Source organism: Nyctereutes procyonoides, unplaced genomic scaffold (genome assembly GCF_905146905.1).
Source record: "Nyctereutes procyonoides isolate TBG_1078 unplaced genomic scaffold, NYPRO_anot_genome, whole genome shotgun sequence".
NCBI classification, from domain to species: Eukaryota; Metazoa; Chordata; class Mammalia; order Carnivora; family Canidae; genus Nyctereutes; species Nyctereutes procyonoides.
Window position 1 is genome coordinate 25,312,567 of NW_026575048.1, and position 20,658 is coordinate 25,333,224.

General features: G+C 37.1%; 1 protein-coding gene across 1 annotated transcript in view; it reads left to right on the top strand.

Moving 5' to 3' along the window:
* Positions 1 to 2,735: 2,735 nt before the first annotated feature.
* Positions 2,736 to 20,658, top strand: part of SLC30A6 (solute carrier family 30 member 6) — a 41,932-nt gene continuing 24,009 nt past the window's right edge. Inside the window, exons 1-5 of the mRNA XM_055327537.1 lie at positions 2,736 to 2,772; positions 7,001 to 7,087; positions 12,274 to 12,358; positions 13,600 to 13,642; positions 14,625 to 14,690. Coding sequence (XP_055183512.1) covers positions 2,770 to 2,772; positions 7,001 to 7,087; positions 12,274 to 12,358; positions 13,600 to 13,642; positions 14,625 to 14,690 — 284 coding nt within the window. The 5' untranslated portion in view covers positions 2,736 to 2,769. The remainder of the gene's footprint in view (positions 2,773 to 7,000; positions 7,088 to 12,273; positions 12,359 to 13,599; positions 13,643 to 14,624; positions 14,691 to 20,658) is intronic.

Sequence of the window (20,658 nt, forward strand, 5' to 3'; positions counted from 1 at the left end):
AAAGCATCAATCATAAAATATTGATAATGAAAGATCATACAGTATACATGATGACAAGAATTGGGAATATCCAAAGTTAAAACATTTTCAGTAAAGCTCATAAAATTTCACTTTGTATTTTCATTTAGAAAAGGATTAACATTAATGAAACTTGAATAACTGGTCAGTCATATTAAGGGTCTGTGTGCTTCATGCTCAACTTTTAAAATATGATATTTAAAAGTATTCTATCTGCAGTAATGTAGCTCACTTTTAATTGGCATAGTTTTTAGATAACAAAGATTTCAAATGTTAAAAAATAGAAAAGTCAAGCTAATATTCTCATAAACACTGAATCACAATTATATATTACTGTATGAATAACCATCCATACAGTATAGAAGTTCTTTTACTTTCCTGACCAAAGTCTGAAGTTGAGCTTAGTGATAGAGAACTATTTTCTATGGCTTACTTTTTATTTTCACTTTAAGCTGGTTTTTTTTTTTCTCCTCATAGAATAACCATGAAAATAAGATAATGATATAATTGGAGGCAAAGGGATTCGTCTGTTTTTTTTTTCTTTTTTTCAATAAAGACAGAAGTTGGCGAGGCTTTCTGAATATTAGACTTCGTTTGTGACCTTTTGGATTCTGTGTTGAACTGTCATATTAACTTCTTAAAAAGTAATGCTTAAACATTAAAAGTTAGTGTGCTCATGTTAATATGGCAGTGTTTTGTAAACTATATTAAAACTTACTTTGAGCCAAAGGAAAGAATCAGTACTATCTTTCCCAGATAATGGTAAAAGTTTATTCTAAGACAGTCTGCCCATTGAGGTTGTTAGGTTTCTGACCGTGCTTTGTGCTTAGGAAGAAGTGAAGGAAAAGCAGATGCAAGAATTCCAATTTAAGTAAATATACAGCAGTCTATTGATAGGATAAAATTCTTTATATTTTGTACAGAAACTAATTCTTTTGGTAGAATGAACCATTTAGTTTGGCTTTGGACTCGAGTCAGAAAAAGATTTTCCTTGAAGTGCTTATCTCAAATTTTAATCTGGTCTTTTGTATTTTTTCTTCAGAAGAAAAAAAATGAATTAAAAGGTTCAGCTGCATAAAGTGGATTTTTATCCTAATGGATTGGAAATGAATGGTAGATTTTATTTTGCCTTTAATTATTTTTATTTGAAACTTTTTGAGGTTTCAGAGGCTGCAGTCTAGCAGTGAAGGAGTGGCTCGTATTGGACTAACTCTTGCCCATAATAATTATAAAGTGAACAAAATATAAAAAGCAAAGATTAGAAGACTCTAGGGAGCAAGCAAAACCAGGCAGAAACTGCACAAAAGCATGTCCTAGAAGAGATCCACATTAACTAGCTTTTACCCCCAGGGTAACTTCCAGTGTGTGCAAGGTGCTTGGTGCTTAGAAATAGACTTCAAGCAGAACCTAATAGTCTTTTTGGGCTAAAGAGTCACTTGGGGCTTGTAAAACAGCTGAAAATCAGGAAGGAAATCTTAAGCATTTCAGAGGTAAAAGCCCCAGAATATGCCTACAGATTTCTTTCAAATCCTTGGTGAACTCCAAGATCGTATCCGTGCAGAGTAATATTCAAAGGAACCTAACAGAAAGCAATGGTTGGGGAGTCTAACGAGCTGTGGAGAGATGGAAGCTGCCAGGGGAATCGAGTTCGAGACTTAAATCCCGCTAAGAAGGGTTTAGCTAAGGCATGCTAACCTCTCAGAACAGTGCCTGCCTCCCCCGTGAGTGCTTGGTTGGCAATCACTGCCAGCGACGACCCGTTCTCCAGCCGCCGCGTAAAGCTCACCGCCTCCTAAGGACCCTCCGTGGGCTCCCCGTTTCCCTTAGAAGGCAAAACAAAAACCGAACCAGAATTAGAAATTCCTGCTCGGTCTGACCCATTTTCCGTTTAGATCTCTTCGCTTCTTGCCCTCAAGCCCAAGGCTCCAGACACTGCCGTCTTTCGGACCCTCAAACACCTACTGCTTGTTTTATTTGGAGGGTCTATCCCGCCTGCAATGATCTTCGCAAGAAGGCTTGTCACTCAGAAGTCCAATTTCACTTCCTTAGAGCAGCTTCCTGGACTACTATAGATCAGCGACCCAGTCGCTCTGTTTTCTGCATGGCACTATCCGTACAGTAAACACTCTTCCCCTCCCTCCTTGTTTCCCTCCCCTCCCTCCACTAGGGCCTGATGGATGCACACACGCGCTGCGTATTCCATACAGAATCTTTTTATTCCCCGTGTTCTACAATATTAGCCCCCTAAAATTAATTTCATGAGAAATCAGCGCTTCGGGAAACAGAACACAGCACTGCCTACACTGGCCTGAGTTCGAATTCGGCTATTAACGGAGAACCAGAGGTATACGCCTCTGGGCAAGTTTCTTATTCGTCCTGGTTCCTCAAACGGGAATACTACTTCACAAAACACTGCAAAAAAATTCTACCCCACAAGTAAAAGCGCTTCAGCACTAAGGGAAATTTTTCCTGACGTTACAAAGAGAACCTAGGCGCTCCCTGACTGGGTCTTGAGCTCCCTCGGCTCCACCTACGTACCCCCGAAGCGCCTCGGCGCGGCCGCTCTAGCTGCTGCCTTCGCCTCTATGGCACGCAGGGGTAGCCGGGGAGGGGGCGGGAACGGAGTCGGCGCACGCACTTCCGCCCCCGTGTCCCTCTCGGCCAATCGGCTTCCGATGCCCCACCCCTTCCGCTCTAGGGAAACCCTAGCTCCCAGAGCGTCTTCCGGCGGGAGCTGTGCGGCTCCTTATCATGGTGAGTTGGCTGGGGGTCTGAGGGTTTCTGTCGTAGATGATGCCTCTTATCTTCTCGCATCCCGGAGCGGCCTTGACATGCCTCAGCGGCCCAAAGGAGGGGTCCTCGGAGTCGTGCTCGGGCCCCTGCAAGAGAAGCGGCGCACGTCCGAAGCGTTCATTGCCCGCAGAGCTCCGAACCCCCCGCGATCCCTCGCCAGGCCCCTTAGGCGCTTGGCATCCCGGCTCTGCTCGCGGCCGAGCTTTCAGTTCTTAGCGTTTATCACTTTCCCGTGCCGAGATATATATTTGATACAGAAATAAAAGTCTTTGCCGGCGCCAGCGTCTGCACCAGCAAAAGCTCTGAAAACAAGTCCAAGCGACGGCGACCGTAATTAGTGATGCTTACTTACATCAGTGACGATACCGTTGTTCATAAAGAGGGTTATGAGTGGGGCGTTGAGGTGGACGCCCCCTCTGCAGCCTGGCTTAGTGGAGCGCCAGGGAGCCTGACACAGCAGCAACTTTCAGAAGGCCGGTGGTTGCAGAGAGTCCAGGTGTTGGTAGAGCGTCTTTATTGCACGTTTTTTTTTTTTTCCCGCGTTTGCAGATCCCACTATATACCTTACGGTTTGGGGGGAATGTGATTTTTTTTTTTAAAGAGAAATTCGTCTTTTTTATGCTTTTACAAATCAAATATATATATATATATCTCTGAATTTTATCGAAAGATAAGTTGATTGTAATCGTGACGTCAAAAAAGGTACACACCAAAAAAAAAAAAAAAAAAGGAACACACCGTTTTATCAGAAAAATTCTTGGATCTCTTGATAGCCTCCGTAGGAGAGAAGCACCACTTGTCAGTGCCTAAGCCATTGTCACTCTAGTACGTTTTTTCCTTGAGTGGAAATGGTCCCCCAAAAAGGTCTTATTTATACTTTCTTTTTTTTTATTGTAAATTTTCTGTAATCCCTCCTTTGCACACAGGAAGTTGGTAAAAGTTTACTTCGGTGAGGCTGTCCAAATAGCCTTCGAGCTACTTTCTTCAAAATATTCACCACTGTGTAGCCAGAATTAAATTTCTGAAATTGGACTGTGTCACTCCCTGCCCACCCACCCCCCCCTTGCTTCAATCCTTTCCCTGCCATAATCCTCAAGATAAAGTCTTATATGGTATGGCACACAAAAGCTATGTGTTGTCAAGCTGCTAATGCTGCTGTCTTCTGTGTGTATGTGTGTGTGTGTGTGCGCGTCTGCGTGCAAAGCTTCTTTATAGCCTCTTTTTTCACATACATACATTCATATTCCAGTCACAGTGAAGAGCTTGCAGATGATGCTCTAAGGTGCCTTTGCACCTAACTTGTATATGCTGTTCTATCTGCTGGATTCAATCGTCTCCTACCCCTCATTCTTATCAATATAACCCTTATATGTCCTTTAGTCTCTTTCATGAGACTTTCTCCTATATCTCAAGATACTATTAGGTGCTTCCGTTGTGCTCCCATGGTAATTAGTGCTAATTACCAGTAACATCTGTAGCCCTTACCAGAGTATGTTAAAATTGTGTGTTTACTTGTCTTCCTCATTTCCTAGACTGTAAGCTCTTTGAGAGCAGGACCTCTGTATTCACGCTGGTGTTCCCAGACCCTTGTAACAGTTCCTGGCCCAGAGGAGGTTTTCAATAAATACCTGTCTTTAAAACACCAAATAAATAGCTATGGCACTAAATTTTTATGCTTGAAACCATAATGCAAAAAAATAGTGGCATTTAAGGTTTATTTTAGAAGTTTTGGGGAAGAAAGGGTTTATGAGTCACCCATGTTTTGTTTATTAAGGTGTTACTGTGCAAAGCACAAGCTATCTTAGAAAATGTAAAGAAAATATAGCCCTTGCCATCAGTGAAGTTACTAAAAAATTAACTTAAAATGCAGGATGACAAGATGCAGGCTATCCTGGCTAATTTGCAAAGCAAGTAGGGTAAAGAACAGTATAGTTTGGAATAATCTAGGAAGGCTTCACATAGAAGATCAGCCATGAAACAGTACTTTACACTTTACTGCATTACTCTTAATCTATTCATTACTCTCATTTAGAGGAGGAAACAGAGGTCAAGTAATTTGCTCAAGTATTACAGGGTTGTTAGAGCTTGGTTGGACAAGTCCGGCCTTTTCACTCTTGAGTAGTATGATCATGAGACGAGGGGTACACCAGTTTAGTTGGAGTTGATTCCCTATCTGGAGCAAGAGATAAAACTGAAAAGAAACAAGCTAAATCACTTGAAAGCATTGGATTTCAGGTTGTAAAATTAAGAGTTTATCATGATAGCAGTGGGGGACCAATATAATTTTGGAAAGTGACATGAACTTTAGGATTTTTGTGGGGTTTTATTTTAACCAATATCAGAATGGCATCAGAAATGGCCCTCTACCTTTTAGAAAACTTACTGTCTTCACCCAAAACTTTAACAAATAAAGTGGGATGAAGTTAGAGGATACCCAGGGATAACAGTGTTGAGCAGAATTTGTGCTTGGGACCAAATATCCTGCACATATTTCATTAAGAATAGGGTATTTTCATTAACATGACCATTAGCATCTCAAATGAAAACAGAATATTGTTCCTTTTCAGCTGAATTAGTTTAGCAAAGACTTAGAGTTACATATACACTAGTCTTTATTTGGATAGCAAAATTAGTAACAGTTTTTTCTAATGCTTTATATTTTAAGTGTGTTTTACTTAAAAAAAATTTATTGTGGAGATTTTCAAACACAGAAAAGTAGAATATAATATAATGAGCCCCCGTGTAGGCCACTTGGCCTCAGTTATCAACAATCTGGTTTTTAATGGTGATTTCTAGTGCTCAACTTAGTTTTCTGCCTTTTCTGAGTCTCAACCTAATGTAACTAATGACATGTCTGAGATTCGAAGAAATGGGATATACCTTTTTTTTTTTTAAATGACTACTGAGATGGTCCTAGTAGCTAACTAGGAAAATCATACCTGTGCTGGAGTTGGATCTGAAAGTTTCCCTCATTTTAAATCTGTTAATACTCAGTTCCACTGCTTTCTGTGAAATTTAAGTGTTTAAGTCAAATTGGCCAACGATAGTGAGGTGGCAATGTAGTGTGGCTGTTATGGTGATTGTGGCCTTACTGTCAGGAAAGCATTTTGCTAAAATTAAAGTCCAAACAAGTAAATGCATGGCGCTTAGCAATCAAATTATTATATATGACCCACTGAAAATTGTGAAAGATTTTTTCCCCTAGAAACAATACTTTGCTTTTGGAATAACAATTAAAAATTTTTTTTCCCAGTTTATCTTTCCTCTCTAGGATTGTTTTTGGGTTTTTTTTTGGGTATTATATTCCCAAGATAGTAAAATTGATCAATTTTTTTCCCTTTATAGCTTCTTGGTTTTATGTCCTATTATGAAAAGTCTTCTCCATCTGCAAGATTATAAAATTATACATCCATAAATTTCTTCAAATACTCTATAGTTTTATATTTTAGTTTTAACATGACAAAAAACTAGAATAAGAAATACAAGTAGAATCTCAACTTGACCTTTTCCAAAACCATTTATTGGTAACTCATATTTTCTCCTCCTGATGTTGGATACTGCCTTAATCATAAGCTAATTTCCTATGCTTAAACTCTCCTTTAATAAAAGCTAAAGTTTCCCGTACTTGAGTGGCCAATAACTCTCTAGTCTCCACTGTTTCTTCTCTTGGTGGTAACCCCACTGTTATGCCCTTTGCTGTGTCCCATACTGTGTACTAGCAAGGACTAAAGAGGCTATCCAGGATATCAGATACTTTACCTAAGAGAGAACCTCAGAGATTTTTCTAAAATAATAGTTTCCAAACTTTTCATATATAAAGCTTTGATGAGGTAAATTGAATTATTTTATTTCCAGTAGAGCTATCTGGCAAATGGCAAATGGTTTGCTTTTCTGGTTCAAAATTGACTATTCCATTTCAAAATAAAAGTGTGTAGTCTGGAGCTAATAATCCCTGGGTTTGAATTTCTGCTTAGCCGTTTGTTAGCCCTTGGACAATTTACTAAAAATCACTTCCATTTCATAGATGATTATGAGAATTAAATGGATAAATACTTGTCAAGTGTCTAGAATAATTGCTTGCCACATACTGAATGTTCAGTATATGTTAGTTGTTACCATCATATCCCATTACAGGATATGAAAAAGATTAGATGCTTCAATGCTGATTTGTTTATTTTTTATCTTAAAGGGGACAATTCATCTCTTTAGAAAACCGCAAAGATCTTTTTTTGGCAAGTTATTACAGGAATTTAGACTTGTAGCAGCTGACCGAAGGGTAAGTTATCTTTATTAATTCTAATTTTAATCATTGCACAGACAACATTATGACATTGAAAAAGATAATTTTTAAGGCATGTAGAAATTACTCGTGATCCCACCACACACTTTTTCTTTTTTGTTTTTTGTTTTTAAAGATTTATTTTTTCATTCATGATAGACATAGAGAGAGAGAGGCAGAGATACAGGCAGAGGGAGAAGCAGGCTCCATGCTGGGAGCCCGATACAGGACTTGATCCCGGGACTCCAGGATTACGCCCTTGGCCAAAGGCAGGCGCCAAACCACTGAGCCACCCAGGGATCCCCACACTTTTTGTTTTTAAGTAAACTCTACACCCAACATCAGGCTAGAACTCATGACCCCTAAGATCAAGAGTTGCATGTTCCACCAACTGAGCCACCCAGGCACCCCCTACCACACTGTTTTCATTTTTTTATGTTAAATAAGCAATTTTATTTATTTATTTAGGTAATCTCCGCTCAGTGTGGGGCTTGAACTCACTACGCCAGCATCAAAAATATCTTATATATTCTACTGACTGGTTAAGCCAGGCACTCCTGGCTAAGCAAAATTACAGTACTTTGATACACAGTTGTTTTGCTTGGGAGGAAGCTAGGCTTCAGTTAAGTTTTTTATATAATTCTAATGAGTTTTAAAGAAAAATTATTTTGCCTTTTATTACTTTTTTTTTTACAAATTTAATCGATGCAATTTAAAGCCATATTTTCTCATTTTTAGTGCAAGCAAAGAAAAATAAGTTATGCTTTTGAATTCAAGATCCACCCATGCTGTGTTAGAGCTTACATTAAAAAAAAAAAAAAGATAATCAATACCCTTTTTTGTTACCAATATAGACCTTCTAGTTATTGTTCTGTTTTTATTGTTTTCATTATTGTCTAAAATATACTATAAGCTCTCCAAAGACAGTGACTATGTCTGTTTTGTTCACTTTTTAATAAAAGCACAAAATAAGCAGCCAATAAATATGTGATGAATTTTAAATAAACCTAGTTTCAGTGGAACATAAGTGTACCAATGATACTGGCATGTATTATAATACTAGACTAGAGTCTTTGTTCTTTGTTTCTAATCACTGTATCTCCTATTGCTAAAACTTTGAAATATAGTCAGAACTCAATATTTCTAGTATTTGAAAATAGTATCGCTCTATTAACTTAGTATAGCTCTTTAAACCTAAAGAGCCAAGGATAAGGAAATTGATCTGCTACTTGTATATCTAATCATTTAGGATGATCTCTTGAGAACAGATAGAATGTTATAATATTGATGGAAAGAAACATTGCAGAAGCAAACAGAAACTTCTTGAATCTTATGTTTTATTGAAGCACACTATACCACAGAATAGGTAGTAGGAACATAACCAATATAAGAGCATGCACCTGCTTTGTGCAGATAATCTCCATAATAATTTAAATCTTACAAAATGTTTCTAGCTCATTTCTCTTTACTACTGCTCCTGTTTTAGTTCTTTGTAATTTCTTACATCATGAGGAAGATCCTTACCTCTCAGTTCCTTACTTCCTCACCACAAATAATCTTGTCTGACATCCCTTCCAACCATTCATTCCTATGATCATACCATAGATATTATCATTTATAGTAACCGTATCTTCCCATTGTCTCAGTTTCAAGCATTTCACTCATAGTCACCATCTCTTGTTATTCTAGTTACTCCTTGTATTATCCCAATTCCAGTAATTCTCCAGTCTTACTAGGATATGCAGTCCATTGACTATGCCATATCTTCACTGCTTTTCATCTCTTATCCTCATTTGCTTACTTAGCCAATTTAGATTCTTTGGTCCATCATCACCAGTTTCTTGCATATTTCTTCAACTCCTTTGTGCCCTCCTTTCATCTATTACTCTTCCTCTGATACTTCCCTGGCAAATCCTTAACATCATTAAGTCTAGTTCTTGCTACTCTGTTCCTGCACTCAAGCAACTGAATGTAGCCCAAGAGAAACACAAAACCATGGTGTCTGGTCTTACTTTAAATTCATGATCAAATATGCCATACTGGATTGTTTAGTTCATTCAGTTTTCCATTTTTCTAGATAGCTGTTTCATGCCAGTCTTTCACTTCCATCTTCAAACTTCTAAAACCTTATTCAACTTCACTCTGACCTCTTGATCTTGCTTCCTGTTTCACTAAAGGAAAAGAAGTAATCAGAAAACACTTCCACATTCTGTCATCTCCCAACACTCTGCCTTTCCTCCTGTTTCTATGAATGAACTCTCCGATCTTCTATATAAGGCCAGTGCTTCCACTTGTTGTCTACTCAAAGACAACCTTTCTACAATTGTTCCTTCCTGCATCATCACATACCATATCTTCCATTTTTAGGTACTGCCTCATTTCTCTGCTTCCTTTGATATAGCGAAACTACTTAAAATAATCACCTTCACTCTCTGTTCACTTTCTCTTCTTTCTGTATCCACTAAGTACATACCAGTCTGGCTGTAGTCCTCCCCAATCCACTGAAACAGCTTTAACAAAGTAACTAATAAACCTCTGTAACCATATGCTGATGACCCCATATTTATATCTCAATTCATAACTTCTCCCCTATTTCTACATTCCTATGTATCACGGCCCTCTCAGCATTTCCACTTGGATATCTAATAGGCATCTCAAATTTAATATGGTCAAACCTGAACTTTGATTTTCTGTCCCTTCCTAACTAAATGGCCACTCTGTTCTTCCAGTGCACAGGCCAGACATCTTGAAGACATTCTTCTCCCTCTCTTTCTTTCATTCCTCATCCATTTTGTAAGTAAATCTTTCTACTCTATCCTCAGTGTAATACTAAGAATCTGACTCTTCTGACTTTCTTACCAACCTCAAAACCACCATTTCTCACATGATTACTGCAGTCACGTTCTAAATGGTCTTCCTACTTCTATCCTTCTATCCCTATACCGTGTATTCAACATAGAGAAGCCAGAATGGTCTTGTAAAAATGAAAGCTAAGCCACTTTCCATCTCATTTGGAATAAATCTCTATTCTTTTGCTGGCATACAAGACACTACTTGATGGAACCCCAGACTCCCTCTCCCCTCTTGTCTATCCATCCTCAGCCAGATCCTCTTTTGTCTCAGGACATCTGTACTGTGGTTCCCATTTTCTTTTCTAGATATCTGCATGCTTAGTTCCTTTTCCTCTGTAAGATTTCTGGTTACATGTTACCTTACTAAAGGGGTTCTTTTCTGACCACCTTGTCTAGGAGAGCACCTTTTCCATGTCTCCCATTATGGTATTCTTGCTGTACTTTATTTTTCCTTCATAGCACTTACCACCACCTGACCTTATGTATTTGCTAATTGTTATCCCAACTAGATTATAAGGTCCATATTTTGTTCCCTGCTGTATCTCTAGTGCCTAGAAAAATGTCTGTTAGAAAATAGTACTCAAATATTTATTGATAAATAACTTGATTCATCAGTAGAGCTGCAGAGAATGTCCTTTTTATTTTTTATTTTATTTTTTTAAATAAATTAATTTTTATTGGTGTTCAATTTGAGAATGTCCTTTTTAAATTACATGCCTTATCCTCCTTTTCTGACTGTTCTTGAATCCCTGTCTTGATTAGAGCCCATGTTCAATTATTCCATTAATGTCCTCACTATGAGAGTCCCTTGTCCCATTAACCTATTATATTAGCTCTCAGTCTAATATCCCTACCTTAGCTGCTTCTGTGGTTTTGCTTGTGGGGGTAGAGGAAGCTGCAGAATGTTGCCTACCATAAATTTATGATAGTCATTCTTGTTCTCCCCTGATGATTCAGTAGTACACTCACTAGAACTGCTGCTCTGCAAATTCTCCTCTGGATTTAAGTTTCCAGTCCTACTCTACCATAGAAAATGGCCTTGTTTCTTATTTTCTAGAGATGTATAGGTTTTTAGTTCAGTGCTGCTTCACTGTCACTTCTTCCTAGCTCACAGTTTCTCTGTCCCTTCAGGGACAGAGGGACCTTCTTACCTTTCTCAGAGGTTCTTCATCCTAAACCTGCATTTTGCATCCGTGTTCTAAAGTCATCCTATCCCACATTTCACCTTTGCAAATATATCTAATTTTAACACCTCCAAATAACTCCATTTTCACTAACTTGTTTCACTTCTACTTTCACACAATTATAGATCTCCCCTCTTTTTAGGGAGTGGAGTGGAACAAAAATTAAAAAACACTTCACTTGGGCAGCCCGGGTGGCTCAGCAGTTTAGCACCACCTTCAGTCCAGGGCCTGATCCTGGAGACCCAGGATCAAGTCTTGCATCGGGCTCCCTGCCTGGAGCCTGCTTCTCCCTCCGCCTGTGTCTCTGTCTCTCATGAATAAATAAAATAAAATCTTGAAAACAAAACACTTCACTTGATGTCTTCTTTTATTCTTAGAATGCCCTTTCTGCTTCCTCTGATGAAATCCTAGCTACTTTCCAGGTATATCTCAGGTATATGAACTTTTTTTTAAAGATTTTTATTTATTTATTCATGAGAGACAGAGAGAGAGAGGCAGGCTCCCCACTGAGAAGGGAGCCTGATGTGGAACTCGATGCCAGGACACTGGGATCACAATCTGAGCCAAAAGCAGGTACCCACCCACTGAGCTATGCAGGTGCCCCTCAGGTCTATGAACTTCTAAAACATGGTAGTCTTTCCCTCTTTTGCAGTCCTATTTCATATGACTTATTTTGGTAAATAAGTAAATGCAGCCCTTTTTTGGGGAGAGGGGAAGAATACGTTTATTTTGATATAATTTCAAGCGTACAGAAAAGTCACAAGATTAGTGTTAAGAATTCCCTTAAGCCCTTTACTCAGACTCACAAGCTGCTTTATATATTGCCCCATCTGCTATCATTGTTTCTATGTACATATTAAAAGAGACAAAATGATACTATAGTATATGCCTATTTTTCTCAACTGTTTGAGACCTTATGTGGCAGAATCTTTTTCTCTTTGAGAATTCCCCCTTTAGAACTATTTTTTTAATATATGTATTTTAATAATAACTTGGTTGATGGTAATTTTGGTAGATATAGAAAATGTAACACTTTTTGAAGGAAGATGTGCTTATTCCTTTGGAGAGTATGAATTGCAGCAACTTGAACAGGCCCAGTGAAGTTTATCAGCACTATACAATTAAGAATGATTTTCTTTTTTCACAGTCCTGGAAGATATTGCTCTTTGGTGCAATAAACTTAACATGTACTGGCTTCCTGCTTATGTGGTGCAGTTCCACTAACAGTATAGGTATGTCACTGTTCTTATTTCTTTGGAGTTAATTATTAGTTTCAATTTATTGTTCTGATTTTAAATAAAGGTATATCTTTCTTTACATAGAATGTATTATTCTGAAATATAACTCAAAAGGTTTAAATGAGAGAACCTATATGAAAAGTGCCTTGTAAACTGTAAAATTTGGTTCAGTTGTTAGGCATTATCATTTTTAAATGAGCTATTATTTTTTTAAAATAGCTTTATATCTCTCTGAGACTGAGATTCCTTTTTCATGTGATAGATTAGCCCTTCAATTTATGCAGTATCTAAGTGAGATTTTGAGACTTCTGTTTCTTGGATTTTCCTTGAAAAGGGAAATCTTGAACTCTTTTTTTTAAGATTTTTATTGATTTATTCATGAGAGACACACACAGACACAGAGAGAGAGAGAGAGAGAGAAAGAGGCAGACACAGGCAGAGGGAGAAGCAGGCACCATGCAGAGAGCCCGACATGGGACTCAATCCCGGGTCTCCAGGACCATACCCTTGGTCGAAGGTGGCGCTAAACCGCTGAGCCACCTGGGCTGCCCTTGAATTCTTTTTTAAAAAAATTTTAATGGTATTTATTTTTATTTTTGGAGAGAGGGAGCTTGAGCAGGGCAGACGGGGAAGAGGAGAAAATCCCAAGTAGACTCCATACTGAATAGGGAGCCCAACTTGGGGTTCTGATCCTGAGATCATGACTGAAATCAAGAGCTGGATGCCCACCTAATTGAGCCACCCAGGCATCCCATTTCTTGACCTCTTATGTTTTTATGTACCATTGTTTTCATCTTGCTATTTAAAGAATGTATTTAAAATAGTACTCAAATGATAGAAGAAGATAAAAAACAAAAATAAAAATGATCACAGCACTTTTGGATATATACTGCTTTATTTTTCCCTGGTGGAGAAATTGGGTTCTAAAGTAAGCTTCTGTATTTACCAACCTTTTTTGTTTTTGTTTTTGTTTTTTAATTAAGTAGGCTCCAGTGCCAGGCTTGAACTCAGCAACCCTGAGATCAAGAGATGCTCTACCAACTGAGCCAGTCAGATGTGTCTATATTTACCAAGTTTGGCTACTTATATTAATCTAGATGATTGCCAACATAGATTAATTAGTGGCTCAGGGATTTTTTTGGTAATGGATACTCCAAGTATGAAAAATCTTGTTGATTAGCTATATTTTCAAACAGTGGATTCAGCAATATTTTAATCATTTTATTGTTTTGCAGCTTTAACTGCCTATACTTACTTGACCATTTTTGATCTTTTTAGGTAAGTTTTAAAAAATCTCTTTAGTGTTTCAAAATTAATAAGGAATTTGTTGTACTGAATTTATGTTTTCTCTGCTTAAAGGAAAGTAATCTGTGAAATAAGTTAAATTATCAACATAGAACATATATATAAACAATAACTATTAGGAGATATACTGGAAGAAAATATCCCATTTAGAGAGAAACAGAAAAAATAATATCCAGGCATTAGATTATACGCTTTGCATGCCTATCAATAGTTGAGTCAGCTATGGGCAGGGAGAAGGGTCAAGTAAAAACATAACAGTTCCTTCTATAACCATGTAGATGGGCATTAGTAACTAAGAAGTTAATCATTGTGAGCTAGAGAGACACCCTTTTGACTCCCTGCTTCCTAGGACCTCTCATATTGCCATGTAAGGTTTGCAAAATCCTTGATGTCTGCAAGGTTGATGGCCATAGGCGTATAAGGTTTTCTTTCTATCAGTCACGTAACTAAATCTACTTGACTCATCTAAAACATATAGTTACCACCTGGATTTCACACTGTAGTAATTTAAAGTGAATCTGCACTGTACTTGGAAAATGAACATAATTTTATCCTATCCAGAATGTGGTTAGTAATATTTACCTTAACTCTTAACAAAGATAAAAGTTTATCAGAGTTAGGATTTCTTATTTGTGGCTAAAACAAAATATATTACTTTTTGTCATTTTTGCATGCTCAATTCAGATACTAGGGTGGGTAACTTACTAAGTAGAGAAAGTATAAGTTTAGGTTCTGTTTACTGACTTGAGGTACTGTGACTTTACTCAGTTTCTCCACATGTTAAAACTCAGGTATTAGGATGCTCATAGTGATTAGATAATAGGTTATTAGAAAATTTAGTCTGCAAACACTGATAACTTCCAACAAACTTAGGAATTCTAAAAACTTAATTTCGTTCTCTGTGTTATCTTCTTGCTCTAGTTCTAAAGCTAAATTTGTTTTCCTTTTTACTTAGTTTAATGACATGTTTGATAAGTTACTGGGTAATGATGAAGAAACCTAGTCCTGTCTATTCATTTGGGTAAGTTCAAGTCATTTTATTTTCTGCTAACTTATTGCTATTAAAATTTTAGTAGTAGTTATCAGGCAGTAAAGAGCTAGCTAGAGTGTTTGTAGAGAATAAATGCCTGTATAATGGAATGGGGATCAAATAGTGAAAGTAGATTAAAAAAAAAAATCTTGGGATCCCTGGGTGGCACACCGGTTTGGCGCTTGCCTTTGGCCCAGGGCGCGATCCTGGAGACCTGGGATCGAATCCCACGTCGGGCTCCCGGTGCATGGAGCCTGCTTCTCCCTCTGCCTGTGTCTCTGCCTCTCTCTCTCTCTCACTGTGTGACTATCATAAATAAATAAAAATTAAAAAAAAAATCTTCCAACAGGATTCTAGATAAGAAACGTAAATATTTAAATTTAAATCATATTAAAATAAAGTGTTCACATTAGGTTCTCTAATACTTTGGTAATCTCTTAAATTTTAGAGAAAATACAAAGGATTTTCCTATAGGTTTGTCCCGTACATGTTAGTGTAAATGTGATATATTTTAACATTAATGTAGTGTTAGAGATGTATTTTTATCTTAAGACTGGATTTGTGGGGATGCCTGGGTGGCTCAGTGGTTGAGCATCTGCCTTTGGCTCAGGGCATGATCCCGGAGTCCTGGGATCGAGTCCTGCATTGGGCTTCCTGAGGGGAGCCCGCTTCTTCCTCTGCCTGTGTCTCTGCCTATCTCTCTCTGTGTCTCTCATTAATGAATAAATAAAATCTTAAAAAAAAAAAAAAGACGGGATTTGTGATAGCAGTGGACTAACAAAGAATTTGATATTCTGTTTCTATAGTTTTAGAAATTACTAAACATTGAAAGTTAGAAGATAATCTTTTGTATTAGAAGTTTTTGGTAATGGAAAAAATGAGTTCCTTTCGGATTCTAGGAAAAAACTTGAAAGAAGAATTTCTTTTTTAAGTTTGTGGGGGTTTTTATTGTGATAAAATGTGTGTAACATAAAAGTTACTATTTTAACCATTTTCAAGTGTACAATTCAGTAGCATTAAGTACCTTCACAGTGTTGTGTGAGAACTGCCACTATCTATTTCCAGAAGTATTTCCTCTCCCCAGACAGAAACTCTGTACCCATTAAACAATAACTCCATATTCCCCTATCTCTCAGCCCTTAGCAAGCACCAAATTCATGTTTATGAATTTGCCTGTACTGAGTACTTCATATAAACGGAATCACACAGTATTTGAATATGGCTTATTTCACTTAATATTTACAAATTTCATCTGTGTTATATATCAGAATTTCATGACTTCCTAAAGTTGAATGATTTTCTGTTGTGTATATGTCAAATTTTTTATTCTTCTGTTGTATCCACCTTTGGGCTATTGTGAGTAATGCTTTTATAAACATTGGTATACAAGTGTCTGTTTGAATCCCTGCTTTCAGCTCTTTTGGGTGTCTACTGATTCCTGGATCATACTCTGTGATTCCATGTTTAACTTTTTGAGGAACCACCATGCATTTTCCACAGTGGCAGCACTATTTTCCATTCCCACCAGCATGCTAACACTTGTCATTTTTCTTTTTCTTTTTCTTTTTTTTTAGTTTTTAAAAATCCCAATATGGGGCACCTGGGTGGCTCAATTGGTTCAGTGTCTGCTTTCGGCTCAGGTTGTGATCCTAGGATCCTGGGGTCGAGCCCCACATTGGGCTCCCTGCTTAGTGAAAAGCCTACTTCTTCCTCTCCTTCTGCTACTCCCCCTGCTTTGTGTTCTCTCTCACTCACTCTCTGTCAAATAAATAAATAAAATCTTTTTTAAAAATCCCAATGTAATTAACATATAGCATTATATTAGTTTCAGGTGTACAATGTAGTGGTTCGTAATACTACACATTACTAACTCTTCATCACAGTAAGTGTACTCTTAATCCCTTCACCTATTTCATCCATCCCCACCCACCTCCCCTCTGGTAACCACCAGTTTGTTCTCTGTAGTTAAGAATCTGTTTTTTGGTTTGTCTCTTTTTTGTTTGTTTTATTTCTTAAATTCCACGTAGGAGTGAGATCACATGGTATATGTTTTTTTGACTGACTCATTTCATTTAGCATTATAACCTTTAGATCCATCCATGTTGTTGCACATGGCAAGATTTCACTCTTTTCTATGGATGAGTAATGTTCCATTATATTACTATTACATTGTAATACACCACATAATCTTTATCCATTCATCTATTGATAGGCACCTTGGGCTGCTTCCATATTTTGACTATTGTAAATAATGCTGCAGTAATCATAGGGGTACGCATGTTTTTTCAAATTAGTGTTTTTGTATTCTTTGAGTAAATACCCAGTAGTGGGATTACTTGATCATATGGTAATTCTATTTTTAATTTTTTGAGGAACTGCCTTACTATTTTCTACAGTGGCTGCACCAGTTTGTATTCCTATCAACAGTGCATGAGGGTTCCTTTTTCTTCACATCCTCACCAATACTGGTTGCTTCTTGTGTTTTTTATGTTAGTCATTCTGACAGATATTAGGGGATATCTCATTTGGTTTTGATTTGCACTGCTCTGATGATGTTGAGCATCTTTTCCTGTTGGCCATCTGTATGTCTTCTTTGGAGAAATGTCTGTTCATGTCTTCTGCCCATTTTTAATTGTATGTGTGTGTATGTCTGTTAAGTTGTATAAGTTCTTTAATATATTTTGGATACTAACCCCTTATCGGTTATATCATTTGCAATTATCTTCTCCCATCAAAAGAAGAATTTGGCTTTGGCAAATAAACTTTAAGATCAAACAGTCTTTCAAACAAAATCAGATTTTGGTTACTTAAACAATAGGGCAAAACTCTGAAATTTTAATGCAAAGTGAAGATATTCCTAAGTGTCACTGAAATTTGATAGAGTTGGACTATTAGTATGATAAAGTTATAAGGTACATAGAGGTATCTGTATACGGGAATCTGTGACTCTGAGTTAAGGCTTTTGGTTGTAAGTGACAAAAATCCAACTCAAACTAGTTTTGGGGGAGGGAAATAGGAACTTTTGTGATTTATATAACAGAAATATATAAGACTGAGGTATCTGGCATAGAGACTAGCACACTCAGGACGTTGTCTTTCTCTTACCTGTCAGGCCTACTTTTCTCTGCATGTCAGGTTTAGTTTCTTAGACCACTTTTCCCCACCATCCTGGAATCACTCCTAGCATGACCTTAACTGGAACCTTCTGACCTTCATCTTAGAGAAGGAAAGACCCTTTGCCAACTCTGGTTAAGAAAATCATGAGAAAGAATTATTGATTGGTCCAGCATGGAGACAAGGATAAACAAGGACATGATAGCTCCCATTTTGACCCACTTACTTAGAGTGAACAGGAAAGGAGGGAGCAATTAAACAATAAAATTAACATCTGAGGATAATTACAATCACATAGCTTGAAATATCATCTATATTTAGTAATTCCAACTCTAGTTCTCTAGCCCTAAGATCTGTCTTGTTTTAGATTGTCTTCTTTACAACATCACATGAATGTCTAATTGGTGTCTTAAATATTGGCTAGACTTTTTGTTTTCTTCCCCTAAAACCTGTTCCACTGCAGTTTTTCTTCTCTCAATAAGTATACTGCCACTCAGTTACTCAAGCAAAATCGTTTATTATTCTCTCATTTCCCACATTTATCCATCAGCAGGTTACATCAGGGTAACCTACACACACATCCAGAATCTGCCCTCACCCCCATTTCTATGTCAACTACTACAGTCCTAATCAAACAATCTTCATTTCTTGCCTTAATCCAGGCTCCTAACTGGTCCCCATATCTCTGCTCTTACCGCCTTTTTAAACCTAAATCATACTGTCAGTCTCCTTAAAACCACCCAGTTGTTTGCTATCATGCTTAAAATAAAATCCTGACTCCTTTCAGTAATTCACAGAATTCATTTATGAGATGATCTATGCCTCCTTCTCTTCAAGTTACCACTTTTATGTCCTCTATACAACACTTTCTGTGATTTTTTTTACAGAACTAATTTATTGCTGCCTTAGGTCCTTTGTATAAGCTATTGTCTCTGTTTGAAATGTTCTTCATGTCATCTTTGCAAGATGAGCTCCATCTTATTATTCCAATACTAATATAATAAATGCCAATGTCATTAAGTGTCATTAAGTGACTGGGCGCAATCTAAAATAGATCCCAATTAGCCTCTTGTCGCATCAGACTACTATAATTCTCTGTATAGAATTTACTAGAGCTTATAAGTTGTTAGTCTGTCTTTCCCTTTAAAATATAAACTTCAGTGGCACCTGAGTAGCTCAGTCAGTTAAGCATCTGCCTTTGGCTCGGGTCATGATCCCTGAGTCCCAGGATCGAGCCCCATGTCAGGCTCCTGTTCTGTGGGTAATCTGCTTCGCCCTCTCCCTCTGCCCCTTCCCCTGCTCCTTCTTTCTCTTTCTCTCTCTCTCCCTCCCACTCATTCTCAAATAAATAAATAAATAAATAAATAAATAAAATCTTTATATATATATATATGTAAAATCTTTACATATATATAAATTTCATGGTGCCAGGGACTGTATCTTTTCTGTCTTATATCCTTGTATGGTTTGGTGAATTTTAATAAATAAATATACCTCTATAACTACCATCTAGATCATGATATAAAACACTACAAATCTCCCCCAAAACCCTCCCTTTTTTTGAGCCAGAGTCAGACCCCAACAAAAGGATTAGTGCTCTGACCAGTATTCCTTGCAGATTATTGTTGTGTTTTTGAAGGCACATAAATGGGATTACAGTGTATACTCTCCTGTAGCAGTAGTTCCCTCTGGTCCATTGCTCTCATATTCCATTTTATGAACATGCGATAATTTCTTTTTTATGTTCAACTATTGAAGGACATTTAGGTGATTTTTAGCTTTTAACTATTATCAATAAAACTACTTATGAATATTCTCGTACATGTCTTTTGCTGTACATGTGTATCCCTTTATGTTGGACATATATATTTGAGTGAAGTTACTCAATCGTAGGATTTACATATGTTCATTGTTAGAAGATATTACCAGTTTTCTAGAATGGTTTTTACCTGTCTACTCTGCCACTGGCAATGTATGAGAGTTTTGGTTAATGCCTACACCAACAGTTGGTTTTGCCTTTTTTTTTTTTTAAGCCATTCTGGGGTATGTAGTTGTGTCTTGTGGTTTTAAATTCTTTTCCTGGTGACCAGTTGAACACTTTTTCATATTTTTTATTGACTTTTTCATATATATATATATATATTTTAAAGATTTTATTTATTTATTCATGAGAGACACAGATAGAAAGGCAGAGCCACCCGGGATGCCCTACTTTTTCATATATTTCTTAATCGTCCAGATTACCTATTTTGTGAAATGCTTGTTAAAGTGTTCTGCCCATTTTTAAATTGAGTTACCTTTTTTCCCCTTATTGATCTGTAAGAGTTCTTTATATGTAAATATCTTTTCCCATGAGTGAAAAGTTTATTTCAATGATAAATTCAATTTATTAGTCTTTAATGGTTAGTACTTTTTGTGTACTTGTCAAGAAATCTTGGCCACTTCCAGGTCATAAAGATATTCTGCGGTTATTTAGAAGTCTTGTTGTTTAACTTTTCACATTTGAAACCTAAACTGGAATTCATTTTTTTAAAGATACTTATTTATTTATTCATGAGAGACATAGAGAGGCAGAGACACAGGCATAGGGAGAAGCAGGCTCTCTGCAGAGAGCCTGATGTAGGATTTGATCCCGGGACCCCAGGATCACAACCTGAGCTAAAGACAGATGCTCAACCACTGAGCCACTTAAATTGGAATTCATATTTGTATATAGGTTGAGGTAGAAATCAAGGTACGTTTGTTTCTACATAGTTGTTCAATTGGTAAAACATATATTGGAATAAAATTAGTTCTTTTTCTCCACTTTTATATCTACCTTTTTTCATAAATTAGGTGATTATGA